Here is a 16,373-nt window from a genome sequence, read left to right as displayed (position 1 = left end):
TCAGGGATGTTCCACGTTGTAGCATGTATCTGAATTTCCATCCTTTTTAGGGCTGAATAACATTCCACGGTATGTGTAGACCACATTTGGCTTATCCATTCCTCCTTTTATGGACACTCAGGTTGTAGTTACTACTTGTTTTGAGCACGGTATGCCAAGTGGTCCTATTCACAAGCACACTCTGGCGTTCTCCTGTCTTTCAGAGAAGCAGACAGGGGCTCTGGGGTTCACTAACTGGCCCAAGACTAGGTACTGACTGGGTTTGTTTGACTTTAAAGTCTACGTGCATCCTCCTAAGCCACACTGTGAGGGAGCTTGGACTTTGTTGTGTGTGCCTGGCTCATCCAAACACAGCAGGAAGGAGCAAACCAAGATAAGCTCAAAGGGCTGATTAATACAAGTAACCTCAGGGGAAAGATGCTTACTAACTGCCCCCTTAGTAGGGCGAAGGTTATTATAGTCTTTGTGGAAAAATCATACTCCTATTGTTATGTTGTCGCTGCTGGGTTTAAAATCTGCAGGAAGAGTTGAGAGAATCAAGAGTTTCCTCTTGATTAGGAAAATGTTTAATATTCAAATAAGTGAAGGCTGGGGTGTGGGAGTGCGTTTGGGGTGAATTCAGCTGCTGAGGCTGGTCTGGTTGGGCACAGAGCTGGGTCTCTAGGAGAAGCCCTGCACGAGGGTCCTGCCAGCATGTCTGCTGCCTGTTTGGCAACAGGGCAAGTCCCTTCCTACGTTGGGCACTCAATGTCCTCATCTGAAAACGGATGGTCTCATTGCATGGTTTTCAAACAGGTGACAGCTTCAAACCGAAGCCGAATTCAAGCCTAACAAAGCATAACGTGTGGGGCACCTGTCTCATTCAGGGGTGGGGGCTGGAACCTCCTCCTTCCTGCCTCTCTGCTCCCAAACCTGTCCCCGCCACTCCCCAGCCAGGAGGAGTGACCGGAAGCGCTCACCGTGGATGCATTCAGCCTAAGGAAGCCTCCAGACTGGTGTCCCTCCCACGCCTGGTTCACACTTGCTGAGCAGGACAGGGTGTGGCCTAGGTAAACTCCCCAGTTTAGATTCAGTTCCTCTAGCTCTTTGAACCCTGAGCCATTGTGTTTACTGTCTCTCGTCCTGCGTATTTGCCAAGTCTGGTGGAAACCAAAATGAAAAGGCATGTTTTTCTTTTTTTCTCAGCGAAGAGATGACAAGCTTTGCATTTGTATAGTAGGAAAGAGGAGGAGGAGCTCTGGGCAGCAGAGACAAATAGAATCAGCTGGGTAATTTGAACGTGACAAGTTCCATGTCTTAATCCTTAAGATTCTTCACGTCCTTGCTTAGCCTGGGGATATTTCATAGTCCCTCTGTCCCTGAAATCAGAACATGGTGTCCCCTTCTGTCTGTCAACACCGGTGCCTCTTTACTCCTCCTTAATAGTATATATGTATTTTTATTTCTTTGGAGAAGGGTGTGTGTGTGTGCGTGTGGTGTGGGTGTCTGGAACCATACAGCAAGCTATAGGCTCTGTAGGTTAGAGCAAGCCAAAGCCCACTTTTAAGTATTTAACCAGCTGAGAAACTAGGTAATAGAAAATGTGGGGAAAGGAAATTATAGATAGCAGTCAAGAAGAGATGGTTTTGCCAGGTGGAAGGGCACCCCAACATCCACACATGGTTTTCTTCCTTCTCCCTCATGGTGTTCAGAGTCCCCCTTAATCCCCCTACACATAGTACCCGCCCCCCACCAGGCCACCAGGCTACAGGGATAGCTGGTGACTTGCTACTGCCTGTATGTTGTAGATGATTTATGCTTGGTGCTTTAAAAAAAAAAAAAAGTACTGAGTCGTATAAAATAAAAAGTTGAATCCCCTTTCGCTCATCTAGAAGTAGCTACTATGAATAGTTTAGCAAGTATTTCCCAGACATTTTTTAAAAATATGCTTTTAAGTGTGGCGGGGGAGGGGGCATGCATATGTGCATATGAGTGTATGTGTAATTTTTATATAAATGGAATCATGCTGCTTTTTCATTTACTAGATCTTGGACAGATTTTCCTGCCAGGACGTATAGGTTTACCTCATTCGTTGCAGTGGCTTCTTGGTGCTGCAGAATACAGGTGGACCATCATTTATTTTATTTTATTTTATTTTTTATAAAGATTTTATTTATTTGTTCATGAGAGACACAGAGAGAGAGGCAGAGACATAGGCAGAGGGAGAAGCAGAGGGGAGCCGGATGCGGGACTCTATCCCAGGACCCCAGGATCATGACCTGAGCCGAAGGCAGACGCTCAACCACTGAGCCACCCAGGTGTCCCTGGACCGTCACTTATTTAACCAGTCCTCTACACAAAATATTGAGGACAATATTTTGGTTGTTTGTCACAGCTGAATAATGTATTTTAGAAGAAAGTGCCGCTGTTTGCATCTGCCATGGAAGAAACTCTTCTCATTTTATTTATGTTTTCGTAAATGGGTAGTGTTACATTATAGTAAAGAGAACTGGATACAGGGGGCTTTGAAGTCTGGAGTTCTTGTCTCCAGCTTGGCCATTTATAATGTGCCTGACTTTGAAGGAGGTCACACTCCACCCAAGAGTCTCCATCTGTAAGGTGGCCTTTGAAACTCAGTGCCGTGGGAAAGAGCGAAGGCGCCCACCCAGTGGAAGTGGCTTCAGAGCCTCAGGTCTTCTCATGGACTTACCGTGGGGCCTGACTCACCTCTCTTCTGAGTGTGTGTGTGCATCTGTCTGTCTGACCGAACACTGAAGAATAATAAACCATTTTCTCTTTTTGCCCAGATTTCAGATAGCATTTTCCATCTCAGGGGCAACCACCCCAGCCATGAATTTTCTGACCTCGTTTGAAAAAATCCTGCCCCAGAATTTCAGAGCAATCTGAGTGAGGATTATCAAGGTAGACAGAACATGAAGCAGAGATGCTGGCGCCAACCCCCTGATGAGATGGGGCCTTCTTCTCCCTGTGATGCATCTTCTAGTGGTAGCTGTAGTAGCTGTAGGGGGACAGAAGCCGTCCGGGCTTGTGCCCTGATGGACCTGCCCTTTGATTTCAGTGGCTGTCTCCACTGTCTTGGACAATGAAACAGTAGAACCAATTAAGAGCATCTTCTGAGGCTGACCTGTCCTACATCTTGGAAGGAGCAAAAGGGCAGATTGGAGAAAAGAAACCCCCCGGAGTAGCTAGGAGTTTCTGTGATTTCAAGTTTAAAATAAAGAGCGGGAGGAGGCAGTGGTAGTTAGTTAGAAAGGCCAAGAAATTCTAATGAATTCTCCAAAGTGGGTTCCCTTATGTTTCTAGTCATTCACACCATGAGAAGACCTCCTTAAACAGCCTGGGAGTACTCTTGAGACCAAGCTCCAGGATCCATGGAATTCCAAAGGCTTTGTTCTAGGAGCTCCTTTTCTTTGTTTTTCTTTTTTTTTTTTTAATAATAAATTTATTTATTTTTTTGGTGTTCAATTTGCCAACATACAGAATAACACCCAGTGCTCATCCCGTCAAGTGCCCCCTCAGTGCCCGCCACCCAGTCTCCCCCACCCCCCGCCCTCCTCCCCTTCCACCACCCCTAGTTCGTTTGGAGCTTTTTTCCAAACCCAGGGCTGTCTTCAGTTTGCCTGCCCCGGGGACAGCTTTGGGTCACAGGAGAGCAGATCCTCTCATTTGTCTCCGTTCTGTAGATTACTGCTCAGCCTCACCTCAAGCTGGGGCTGACTTGCCTCGTTTGGCAAATATGAGCTCACAGTGGAGGGCGGAAAAACAAAAGCCACGATCATTCCGAAGACACTCCCACCAAAGTCTTTCTCTCCTATTCCTGCCCCCTTTGCACCTCTCTTCCCTTTCTCCTTCCTACCCACCCAGCCTTTGCCGGGTACCTACTATTACCATGCTATGGCCATGGGAAGAAAAATATGAATACGATACAGTGTGAGTCCATGAGACACAGGCTGGTGAGGGGACCAGATCCCAAAATAGACATTTCTGGTGCAATCCAGTAACTTTAAGGATGGGGATACTAATAATAACAATTATTACCATTTCTTGGCATTTCTCCTGAGTGTCAGACATTGTAATACGCATTATCGTTATCTTGTAGAAATCCTTACAAAACTCCCGTTTTATAGATGTGGAAATTGAGGCTTGGGAATATTAAGCTGCCCAGTTAGTTAAGTATCAGGAGAGGGGCTCGCAGCCTTATTTGCCCGATTCCAAAGTCCATCCCCTAACTGCTCGGCTCTGGAGCCCAGAGGGAGGAGCCGCCTCCCAGGGGGCAGGTGGGAATTTTGTCATTGGTCTGCGGGACTTAAAAATACGTTTTCACCTTTTAAAACTTACAGAGAGTCAGGTGATATCAGCAGGGCACATAACCAGAGGACAAATGTTATCATCTTCTCCGCTTCCCGGCCCTCACCTTTGTCCCCGTTCCCCCTGTTGATCTGATGTACTTTCATGTGTGCGGACAGACTTATTTACCTTTATGATCCCTTTGATTTTTTATTGACCCATTTGGCATCCATTTGCTCTTCTAAGGACCATTGGCGGGTCAAAGCCCCGTCCAGACCTCTGCGCTTGGGGAGGCTCCTCCAGCCCCCGGGCTCGTGAACGGCTGCAGTTTCTGGGATGAGGACAGTTCCCAATGAATAAAAACGATGACCTATGTGACATGCGGGCTGACCAGGGCTTTTATCGATCACTTAAAATGCACTTCCTCCCGCGGCTCTTTCTTGCCGTGCTGTTCATCACGATGCAGAAGGTCACGACCGAACCTCCATCAAAACTGGACCTGACAAACGTGACGGGGGTGTGATGATCACATCGGCGTGGCTCGCATCGGAAATTCCCAAACTGCAGACCCAGCGCCGCGGATGATAAATGCTGCTTTCCGTGCCGCTGCCTCGTAGATCCAGGGCTCTCCGGACGTCGGTGTGCGGAGTCAGTGTGCAGCGGGGCCTCTTAAAGTGCACACACAGGCCTGAGGGCCGCCGGGCACGAGAGCGCCTTAGAGACCTGCCCTGCGGCCCCTTCCTCTCTGATCATGACCATTTATGTTCAACCCCTGCTGTCCTGGGATCAGTCACAGAGGCTTCCAAGTGGATGCTTCCCTGCCTTGAGGGTAGCCCGGGTGGGGGGTTGGGGGGGTGGCACGTTAAAGCTCTCTGGGATCCAAGAATAGAGTTGTTTTATTGGGATGGTGGAAGGCGGGACTTCGTGGAGGCAGTTTTGGGGAACAGATGGTGGAGGTTCTTTGAAGGCCACACTCAGGAAGCTAGGGGTCTGTTTTTCAAAAAGATTTATTTCTTTGCTTTATTTATTTATTTATTTATTTTAAAGATTTTATTTATTTATTCATGAGAGACACACAGAGAGAGAGGGAATGAGAGAGAAGCAGAGACACAGGCAGAGGGAGAAGCAGGCTCCACGCAGGGAGCCTGATGTGGGACTCGATCCCGGGTCTCCAGGATCACGCCCTGAGCCGAAGGTAGCGCTAAACCGCTGAGCCACCCGGGCTGCCCTATTTCTTCGTTTTAGAGAGAGAGAGCATAGAGAGGGAGAGGGAGAGAGAATGTCTCCCCCACCCCTACCCTGATGAGTGCAGAGACGGACCCGGGGCTCAATCTCATGACCCTGAGATCATGACCTGAGCTGAACCCAAGAGTCAGATGCTTAACTGACTGTGCCACCCGGGTGCCCCAGGAGCGAGGTGTTCTGATGCAAGTTCCAGTATTCAAACCAGGGAGGTGAGAAAGTAAGAGTGCCTAATCAGAAAACATTCTGCAGTCCATTTCAGCTGGTGTCTGTGTACGTTCAGGAAAGCCACTAGACAGGAGGAGAAAAAAGTAGGTTGGCACCGTGCTATAGACTGAATGTGTCCCCCCACATTCACATATTGAAATCCTGATCCTCAATGTGAGGGTGTTAGGAGGTAGGGCCTTTGGGAGATGATTAGGTTGTGAGGGTGGCACCTTCATGAATGGGGTGAGCATCCTCTCCAGAGGGCACCCCCTCGTCCCTTCTGCCATGCTCACACAGCCAGAAGACAGTCTGCGGGCGCCTGATCTCAGACTTCCTAGCCTCCAGACTGAAATAAACGTCTGTCTATAAGCTCACTGACATATGGCATTGTGTTAGAGCAGCCTGAATGGACTAAGACATACTTAGTACTCTTTCTCAGCGTCCAGCCTCAGCTCTGGTCTCCTCAGGACTGTTGGAGAAAGATCTTGATTCTTTCTGAGCAGTTGCCTCTGGTGGGTCCCTGCAAAGAGGGACAGCTGTCTTTCTTTACACAGGTTTTATAACAGCTTTCGGGTCCAATTTCGGGTAGAAGTACGTTAGTTTGGACTCTTTTTGGGTCCAGACAAGGAGAAGGTACAGATAGAGCAATTACAATGCTTTCAATTTCCAAGAAAGAAAGCCTGGATTAAAATGTACCTTTTATACCCCCAAAAAATCACATCCTGAGAGACTAGCCAGTAGAGTTGCATCCACTGATGGATCTTGAAGCCCCTTGCCAACCTATCTTAGTGTCACAACATGCTCCTGGATGGGGGATTTGGATAAGAAGGAAGGGGAGCTGAGAAATCCAGACCCTGAGTTTCCAGCAAGGATGTCTTCCCCTGGTCTTAGGGTATATCAACACCTCCAGCATTGTCCTCAGTCCACATCCAACCCTCACCCCCACCCTGGGGACCTCTATTTTGTACATTAGCATCTCTTCTTAGACCCATTTGCAAGAGAAGGGGCCCAGTATCTGTGGAACTGATGTGGCAAGTTCAAGTCAGAGAACTATCCAGTCGTGCACAAGCCAGAGACATGGAGATGACCGAAGAACCATGTGTGGATTGGGCATTATATGTAACAAGGCTCCCATGAGTGCAGAGACCTGGCAATTTGTCACCACAAAGGATATGGGTCTTAACCCAAGCAACCTTGCTGCCCTGTCCTTTGAGAGACAATCCATGGGCATGGAATAATAATCAGTCTGTAATAATTTAGACCCAGCTCAAAGAGGTTGGGTTTGACGTTACCATAGCAAAATGAGATGCATGAATGGAACAACTTTTGGCTTTTCCACTTGGCTGCTTGGAACCCTTGGAACCATTTGCTTTTCACCAGCAATGTACTCCTGTCCAGCCCTCTCCCATTCCTTTGAAGGGCTTATTACAAGTAAGACATTCTCACTGTAGGAATTTTGAAAAACAGAGAAGAGAATTTTGAAAAACATCTCCCACGGGGGGACCACTGTTAGCATCTTGGGTTTCATTTGAAGTTTTTTTTTTTTAAATATTAATTTCCTATTGCAAGAGAGAGTAAGAGAGTACGCACATGCAGGGAGGGGCCAGAGGGAGAAAGAGAAAATCTTAAGCAGACTCCTCACTTAGTATTGAGCCCGATGCAGGGCTTGATATCAAGACCCTGAGATCATGAATTGAGCTGAAATCAGGAGTCAGCTGCTCAACTGACTGCACCACCCAGGTGCCCTGAAGCTTTTTTTTTTTTTTTTAAGATTTTATTTATTTATTCATAGAGATGCAGAGAGAGAGAGAGAGAGGCAGAGACACAGGCAGAGGGAGAAGCAGGCTCCATGCAGGGAGCCCGACGTGGGACTCGATCCAGGGTCTCCAGGATCATGCCCCGGGCTGCAGGCGGCACTAAACCACTACGCCACCGGGGCTGCTGGTTTCAATCAGAAAATCCAAACTAACGTACTTCTAATGAAACATGGGCTAGATGGGGCTCCATGGGTCAGATCGAGGCAGGCTCTGGTTCTCACAATTTCTATGGAGTCCTTCCTTTTGCTTTCTTAATTTGTTTTAGGGAGTAGCTGAGGCCGAACTGGAACAGAACCTGAGTCGGACTTTCAAAAGCTTCTTCAGAGCAAGTGATGGCAAGGTGAGTGTTGCAGAGGTCAGGAGGGCAGGAGGGTGGAAGGGTGGAATGGGATGCTGCAGCGGTACGAAGGCCTCTGGAAGGCTTCCCTGGGAGGGAAGGGTCCTGGAGCATGGCAGGGTCTGAAAATGAGCAACTTGGCATTGTTTGACTTCTGTAGTCAGGGTGATTGAGGTCCTCACACTCCCCTCCTCGTGGGGAAAGGTTGTATCCTCCCTATCACATCCCAATAGGGCTTTGAAACATGTGCCAACCGTCCTGCCACTGCCGTCGGTCATATAGTCAGTGCTGCCGAGACGTCCCCATGTTTGCCAGCGCCTTTGCTGGTCACCTCTGTGTCTTGCTCCTTTCTCTTTTGTATAATTTCTTTCTTCCTGAAGTACCTTCTTTGGTAGTTCTCTCCATAAGAGTCTATTAATAACAAAAGTATAATTTTTTAACCTGAGAATATTTTAATTTTGATCTTCAGTCTTGTAGACTAGTTCATCCAAGTCTAGAATTCTAGGTAGAAGTTTCTGTCATTGTTTTTGAAAAACCAGCCTGAGGTCTGCCCTCTTCCTTGTATTGGGTGGTGTCAGATCTGCAGCTTAATACATCTCTGAAGTTTTCTTTTTAATTTCCATGAACAAGGTGTTGTGTTGTTTTTTTTTTTAATTTGGCTCTTTTGCAAAACATTCTAATGTCTTGTGATAGAGTCTTGTTTTATTCTTATGTTCAATTTCCTTTATATCTTTAATCATGTTAAGCATACTAGGTTTTCGTTCTCTCTCTCTCTCTCTCTCTCTCTCTCGGAGTTCTATTATTTGATATTTTTGGAGACCCTGGCTTTACTGTTTGCTATGTTTGCTACCTCTTGCAATGGGACCTGTGTGTATGTGAAGGGGCTGAGAAGTGGGGGAGAGTTTTGTAGTTTGGGTTTGTGAGCTCATCTTCAGCAGCACTGAATCTGCCCAATCTGCTTCAGTTGGGCTTGAGAGGATGCCTTAGCAGTTGCTGGTTCTACCAGGCATCCTGGGGGCATTACCAGCCTAGGCTCACTTTCCTTGTTGTTGTTTACTTTGCATCTTGGAGGTTTCCAGATCCCACAGATAGAGTAGGTTTAAACTGAGATACCTGTGAAGGCAGGCTTATAGCCATGAATTCCTAGGGGAGTTTTCTGTGGTTTCATCTTAGTACCAAATGGAAGTGAAACAACTCCTTTGACATTGCTCTGCATGATGGGTGGGTATTTTTCTAGTCCACCCTTTCACCGAGGACTACAGATTTGCTGGATTTGCAGTGGCAGGGTAGGGAGTATCTCATCTTTAACTTACCACCCACCATAGGTCTGGTCTCTTGTTCCGATGGGTTGTGTCAACCCAAGTCCTTACATGACCAAGACCTGCAAGTTCCTAGGAGCAGCGTGAGTGCAGAGCTTTGGTTGTTAGCTGCCTCTGCTTAGACCCCTGAAGATTCTCTACCTCTCTTGGGAGTTTAGCATGTTTGCATCACTTGATGGTGCTCATAGGTTTTTGGTTGTGACAGGTTTACAGATGACCTGTTTCAACATTTTTCCTTTACTTCACCCATGACGACATTTCTAACCTTCTTCCCTACAGCCTTTTCTCAACGTGGGCAGAGTCCGTGAAAGGGGTAAGAGGTTCTCAGGAGGGAAGGGGGACAAGAGGGTCATGGCAGGAATCAGCTAAACGTTAAAGGAGTATCCCTCGGACTGCTCTGAGCAGAAGCAGCCACTGGCTAGCTCTCCACTCTGACTTGCTTAACAAAAGCCCTCCCCCCTTCCTCCCCTCCAACCCCTGCTGGTGAATAGCACACACCCTTGCCCTGGGCTGACCTCGTGACCTTGGTTCCTTTCCTCCAGAGAACTTTGGGTCCAGGATCTTAAGCCCTAAGAGCTCAGAGGAATCTTAGAGCTCATCAGGGCAATCCCACCCTTCGCTGATAACGGCCAAGACCTAAGATACTAATTGACTTCTACAGGATCACCTGGGGCACACAGAGCCAAAGTCAGCCTTTCCTCCATCCCTATAATGTGTTCCCACCATTTCCAGAAAGTTTCTCCATATGAAGACCGTCCTTGTTCTCCCTCCTGGGTTGGATACAAGTGAGGAGTCAAAGCTGAGAGCAGTTTGGAGCTCAACCCCGCAGCTCCCACATCCATCACTGCTCCCACAGAACCTTGCTTTGTCCCCAACACTGTGGCCTTGCCAGTGTGCACTTGTATTAATAATAATGATCGCTACCACTTGTTGGAGCACCTACTGTGTGCATCAAACACTGGCCCAGCCCCCTTCGGATATCTTATTTATAGTCGTCATGACATCCTTTAAAAATCCCACTGTTAATCACTGTTCCACAAATGGGGAAAATAGATTCCAAAAGAGTTAAAGACCTTGTTCAAAGAGGTTAGGCTGGACTTAAACTCTTCCTACCCTAAGGCCATACTCCTCTCACCAGTCAAGAATGCTTTCTCCCTCTCTCCCTCCTCGTCTTTCCTCTTTCATGCAGTCTCTTATTGATCCCTTCATTCCCTGAGCATTTAAAGCCTGCACTTAATGTGAGGCAGGGGCAGATACCCAAATGCACAAAGCACAACCACTGCCCTCAGGGAGCCCATGGCCTCCTAGAGTGGCAGACAGCAGTGGTAACAAGAGGAGAGCAGGTGGGGGTTCTTCTTCCAGAGGTGCTGAGCAAGCCTGGAGCACCAGGCTGGGGGGAGGCACTCTGATCACCGCTTTGATGCATCTCACAAAAGTTCCCGTGCCTGAAAATGGTGAGTCAGCCATGTTCAAGTGCTGGCGTTAACAGCCCCGTGGCTGTCCCCTGTGAAATAGCAGTTGTCCCTGGGCTGCCTGTTGTCCTCGAAAGGTCACCACCAAGGGGACTGGGGACTGCCAGGACACAGTGTACCCCACTGAAGACCAGATAGGATTCCACACTGTACAAAGAATACAGAGCATGCAGAAGGCAACAGAATGCATGCTCTCTTTCCTGGATTTTCCTCCAGACTAAGAAAAATCAGAGTGCATGCTTCCAAAAATTCGAAGAATCAGTGGAGGTATCTAAAGAGGAATATTATTAGTTAAGCTATTTGGAAAAGGTTTAGTTGGGGAGAGAGGGTAAGGGAGGGTTGGCAGGGCCTGGTAAACAGTAAATAGTGTCATCCTGGAACCACTTGGGGAGTTCTTAAAGGCAAGAGATATGGTTTGTCCTAAAGTCCATCCTGGAAGGGAAGGTCCATGAGCATGACGTCGCTGGGTTCCAGAATAACAGTTAGGGCACAGATTTGCAGCTTGAGAGGAGATGGGCTCATGGTGGAGAAGAAAGATGGAATGAACGAAGGAGCACAAGACCCTTCACTGTGAGTTCAGATGTGACCTGAGAGGCAATTCGATGCCCAACCTGAGTTGGCCCGGGTCTGGGAGAGCAAAGCGGTGGCTGTTTGCAGGAGGACTCCTTGTGAAAACCCCAGAAGAGCCCAGTCTCAGCAGCATCGTCACTGAGGAGGACATTCAGTTCTATGTGCAGCAGTTCCAGAAGTCTGGTTTCAGGTAAAGAGAACAGTTCCCCTAACACAGAAGAGAGATGATCAGCAAGGAGGGGCTCTTCTGCTCTTGGGGTGCAGGGTGAGGCCTGCTGTCCCTCCTGTGAATGCTCAGCCAGCCTCTGCCTCAACACCTCCTGTGTCAGGAGGCTCCCTCCTGGAGATACTCGGCCTGTACTAGTTGGGGATAACTCAGCTTGCTTCCCCCTTGTGCTTGTGGGCCCCCTCAGAACAGATGGCCAAAAACATGTTTTCAGTCATAAGCCCCTAAGACAATCAGGCGACAGCCCTGGGATCTTTCTTCAGAAAAACACAAAAAGCCTACATAGACTCCAAAGTTATAGACCTCTACAGGGGAGAGTTATAGGCCTCTCACGTTCTTGATTTTTGTTGCTTGGCTGGTTGGTTTGTATTGAGGATTGGGAGAGTGTTCAGGTGCAGCCCTTGGCCATCCTCACCTGCTCAGAGGGGCATCTTTGAGCCACCTCCCTATGTCCCATTAGAAGGAGAGCGCCTCCGCACCACGTCCAGCTCCTGAAGTTCCTTTGCAGTAGGTTCAATAGGTTCCCGGGGCAGGAGAGTGGCTTCTGGCTGGCAGCAGAACTAAACAAAGCTCCCCATTATCTAACACAACAGCCCTCAGAGAATATGGAGAGTCCTGTAGGGCCAGCAACCAGATGTGAACCCCGGGCTCTGTTCTCTTCCCCGCTGCAGGAACCTTGGCTCCCACTGGGCAGACTGGCTCTGTGCAGGGCTGGCTGCCCGTGAAGTCTGTAGCATTGTCATCCACTAAAAGCTTTCCTATCTTTGTTCCCCGATCTTCCCTACCCCCAGAGGTCCCCTCAACTGGTATCGCAACGTGGAAACGAACTGGCGGTGGGGCTGCAAAGGTGTGGGGCGGAAGGTGAGTGCTGATCCAGTGTGGTTGCCCTCCCCAGTAAGCCCCCTTCACTGGCCCAATTCAGCTGCCCCAGGGTCAGAGGGGGTGGGGGATGGGCAGGACAGAGTGACTTGCCATCCTTGTCCTTTCTGTCCTTTCCCTCCACACAATGGGGGGAAAACTCTTAGGACTTTTGCTGATGCTTCCCTTGGAATGGTCAGGGTGGCACTGGGGCAGAACAGGGGTCTGGCCAGGTGTCTGCGGCACCGGTGTGGAAGGCTCAGGTGTGGAAGGCTCAGGTCTCCTGGCTGTGCCCCAGGTCAGGGCAGCAGATGTCCAGGATGACTCCCGAAGGTGAGGAGGATCATGGAGCCCCCATTTCTTAGAAGGAGCATTAGGTGCTCTCAGACAGGCTTTAGCTTCTGGCTGTGTCACCTTGTCCAAGTAAACCTGCATCTCAGTGTCCTCGTTTGCCAAGCAGAAGATACATTTCCAATCTCTAAGTCTGCAAAGGGAATACAGGTATACCCCCCGCATTCTGAAAATTCGCTTTTACAAAAGGCCTACATTAGTAGCGGTTTTCTCTAGCTGAAAGAAATCCAAAGAGGATTTTCCCTTTTAGGAAAAAAAGGCAAAAAGCAAAAATATCATTCAGCATTTCTTTTGCAGCGAGTCATTATAGAGTCAGCACACAAGCCAGAGGGGCCTCGCCAAGCCTCTTCCCCAGGAACTCCCCTCAGCATCAGGCCACCATAGCTTTGAACTGTGTCTGTGAGCATCTGGGCTTGACTTTGGTCTCTTTTGTGCCTCTGTTAGCAAGATGTTTCCTAAGGTATCAGAAAAGCCAAAAAGAGGTTATTGGGGAGGGGGAGGGGTGTCTGGGAATGTTAAAAATTTTTTTCATATAGATTACTGGTGATTGCTACTTCACTCTACATCATTTTGGCTTATGGCAGTTTTCACAGGAACGCTCTACATTTGATAGCAGGGGAAACCTGTAACAGATCCCCAGCTTACATTCAAAATGTCAAAAACCTAAGGGAAATTTCATTTTCGTGTTCCTCAGCCCACTCAGTAGCCCCTGGTTATCTCATCGGTCCACTGGAATGTGAACACCCTCTATGTGCCAGGCACTTTGCTAGACCTTAGCAATACCATGGCAAATAAAACAGATGAGATCCTGACCTCATGGGTGACGTGGTGAGGCAGTAGAACATGGAATACAATAGTTAAGAGCAGGTTGGGCAGCAATTTGGCCTCCGTTCTAATCCCTGTGTGACCTTGGGTAAGACACCTAACCACTCTGTTCTCCATTGCCGCTTCTGTAATACGGGAATGACAAGAATAGTGCTTACGTCCTAGGTGTGTGTAAGCATAAAATGGATTGATGCCCACAAAATGCTTAAAACAGTGATAAGCACATAGTAGTAGCTCAGGTAAGGCTCATTATCTTTGTCTCTGATCTGTGACTGACAAAAAAATGACAAAGGCATAATTTGATAGGCAAAATCCTTCAGAGCATGGAGGGACATAATGAGGGAGCCTTTGGGAAGGTTTCTGTCTTCTACAGCTACCTCCCGGGTCTTCCTCCTCCCCCACCTCCTCTCATGCCCCCACGACCAGTTACATTTCAATTGGGAATATTCTAGAGTTTACAGCAGCCTCAGGACAAGTTTTAGCAACCAAATCACTTTTGAGCGTTTCCTAGTTCTTCATCATTTGGTGGAGGGGCTGCAGCGAGAAGCACAGGCTCTGCATGTAGGGAGGAAATAGTGCAAGTCCCGGAGCAAGGACACATCGAAGCTGTTTGAAAATTATAATGGTGGAGGGAGAACAAAGAGGCTGAAGGCGGCTTTCTCCACCCCCCAGTGTCCTATCTGTCGGCAGATGAAAGCGGAGTCATTTCTACCGCCGCTCATGACACATTGATAACAGTTGTGGCTGGCCCATTCACTCTGGAATCCTGGCTGACCTTTTTAAGCATTCATTTAATTCAAAGAAAAGAAATATTGATCTCCGTTCAAGGGCATCTTTCCTCCTTTCTGGTGTCATCTCTTCCGTTCTGTTAAAAAACAAAATTCGACTGAGTCCATTTGAAGACCTAATTGGCTTTACTAAATGATTCCTGAATCGGGCAGCATCCTGTCTAGCACGGGGAGAGGCGCTCTGAGGAGTTGTACCAAGTGGAAGGTATTTTATAGGAAGGAGAGTGGGGCAAAAAAGTTCTAAGCGAAAGAAAAGAGAGGATTGTTTCAGGCAAGGTCTCCTTCCCTTGAGGGGGCAGGGGGCAGAGGTCTTAAGCACATTCCCTCATCTTTTTAGGAAGGGTCGGAAAGGGCCCAGGTGACAGATGACCTCATTGGCACTAGTCAAAAAATTCCTGCCTAACCAGTTAAGACATTTCTGGGGGAGGTTGGAACTGCAATTAGGTTAGGTATTAAGCTCTGGTTTAGTGACTTGGCCTGACCCAAGTGACACTATTTGGGGCCTACAGTTTTCTTTTTACAGTTGCGTGAGTATCAGTCACACGAGTGGGCCAGCACATGGGTTCTTACTTATACACACACGTGCACACAAAACCTGTGTTGGTCACTCCACTGCTAACTCCATCTATATTAGAAAAACCCAGTCTTGTCCTTCTGTGTGTCTCCTTTACTTTCATATAAAATACTTCCCCAGAAGTCTGACACTCCTGGTCACCAAATGTATGGGTTTTTTTCCCCCACCAGCCAATTCTCTGCAACAGCAGTCGGATGTCCTATAATTCAAATCAATTCTGACACTGTCTCTGGGGAGACAGTGTCAGATCCCACATATAAGGTCCCAGTCCCTCAAGATGCCCCCACTCCAGATGCCAATCACAAGTCCTGGTTGTCACCTGTGCTTCTGACCGATCAGCTGTACATCTGAGGTTCCCACGACTCCCTCCTCAGTTCGATTAATTTGCTAGGGCGACTCACAGAACTCAGGGAGATACATTTGCCAGTTTATTAAAGGAGATGACAAAGGATACAGATGAAGGGATACATAGGGTGAGGTCTGGGAGGGTCCCAAGCACAGGGGCTTCTGTGCTTGTGAAGTTGGGGTGCATCACCCTCCCAGTGTGGATGTGTTCACCAATGTGGAAGCTCCCCAAACCCCACCCTATTGGGATTTTTTGGATTTTTATGAAGGCTTAGATGGGCACGATCAATTATTAACTCCATTTCCAAAAAAAAAAAAAAAAACCCTCCATTTCCAGCCCCTCTGCCCTCTCTAGAGAATGGGGAGGGAGGCAGAGCTCTCAATTCCAAGCTTCTAATCTTGGCTTGGTCCTTCTGGTGACCAGCCCCCATCCAGGAGCCCACCCAGAGAGGCCTCAATAGAACAAAAGAGGCTCCTATCACTTTGGAATTTACAAGGGTTTTAAGAGCCCCCCCTCCCCCATGGCTAGGATGGGATCGAAAGATACTAATACAATGAATACTAAACAACAGATGCTTATAGTGTCCTTAGCACGTAGGAAATTATAAGGATTTCAGGAGCTCTGTGCCAAGAACCTGGGGCAGACACAAATATTTTCTATCATCTCACACCATCATTTTAAGTCTCCAGTAACAGCAATGCCTCCTTACAGCCTGGGGAAACAAAGCCAGGACCACACAGCAGCACCATGAGTGGTCTTTGGCAGGGGAGGTGGGGGAGGCACTGTTAATAGTGGAGGAAGACGCAAAGCAGGAACAAGAAGTCCTGTGTGTGTGCCCTGGGAGTCGTGGAGGGGGGATGTTTCCTCCCTCTGGATGCTCCTGCTTCCTGTGACCCTTCCCCAGATCCTGATTCCGGCCCTAATGGTAACCGCGGAGAAGGACAAGGTGCTCGTTCCTGAGATGTCCAAGCATATGGAGGACTGGGTAAGAGAATGGTCTGTACTAGGGTCATCGGTACTTCCCAGCAGAGGGCACGGGTGTTGCAGAGGAATGATGGCAGCTGAAGACACAGAGCAGGAGACCTGCTTGAACCAGTTGCTCAAGGTTCTCCGTCAATAGTTTCACCATCAGCTCTTGGGAGCATCAGTCATAG

General features: G+C 48.2%; 1 protein-coding gene across 1 annotated transcript in view; it reads left to right on the top strand.

Moving 5' to 3' along the window:
- The window catches only part of EPHX2 (epoxide hydrolase 2), a 62,313-nt gene that overhangs the window by 43,757 nt on the left and 2,183 nt on the right, over positions 1-16,373 (top strand). The window contains exons 13-17 of the mRNA XM_038573750.1: positions 7,819-7,893; positions 9,489-9,522; positions 11,339-11,441; positions 12,269-12,338; positions 16,124-16,204. Coding sequence (XP_038429678.1) covers positions 7,819-7,893; positions 9,489-9,522; positions 11,339-11,441; positions 12,269-12,338; positions 16,124-16,204 — 363 coding nt within the window. The remainder of the gene's footprint in view (positions 1-7,818; positions 7,894-9,488; positions 9,523-11,338; positions 11,442-12,268; positions 12,339-16,123; positions 16,205-16,373) is intronic.

This window comes from Canis lupus, chromosome 25 (genome assembly GCF_011100685.1).
Source record: "Canis lupus familiaris isolate Mischka breed German Shepherd chromosome 25, alternate assembly UU_Cfam_GSD_1.0, whole genome shotgun sequence".
Classification (NCBI taxonomy): domain Eukaryota; kingdom Metazoa; phylum Chordata; class Mammalia; order Carnivora; family Canidae; genus Canis; species Canis lupus.
Note: the sequence above shows the minus strand (reverse complement) of the source record. Positions and strands in the feature narration are given on the sequence as shown.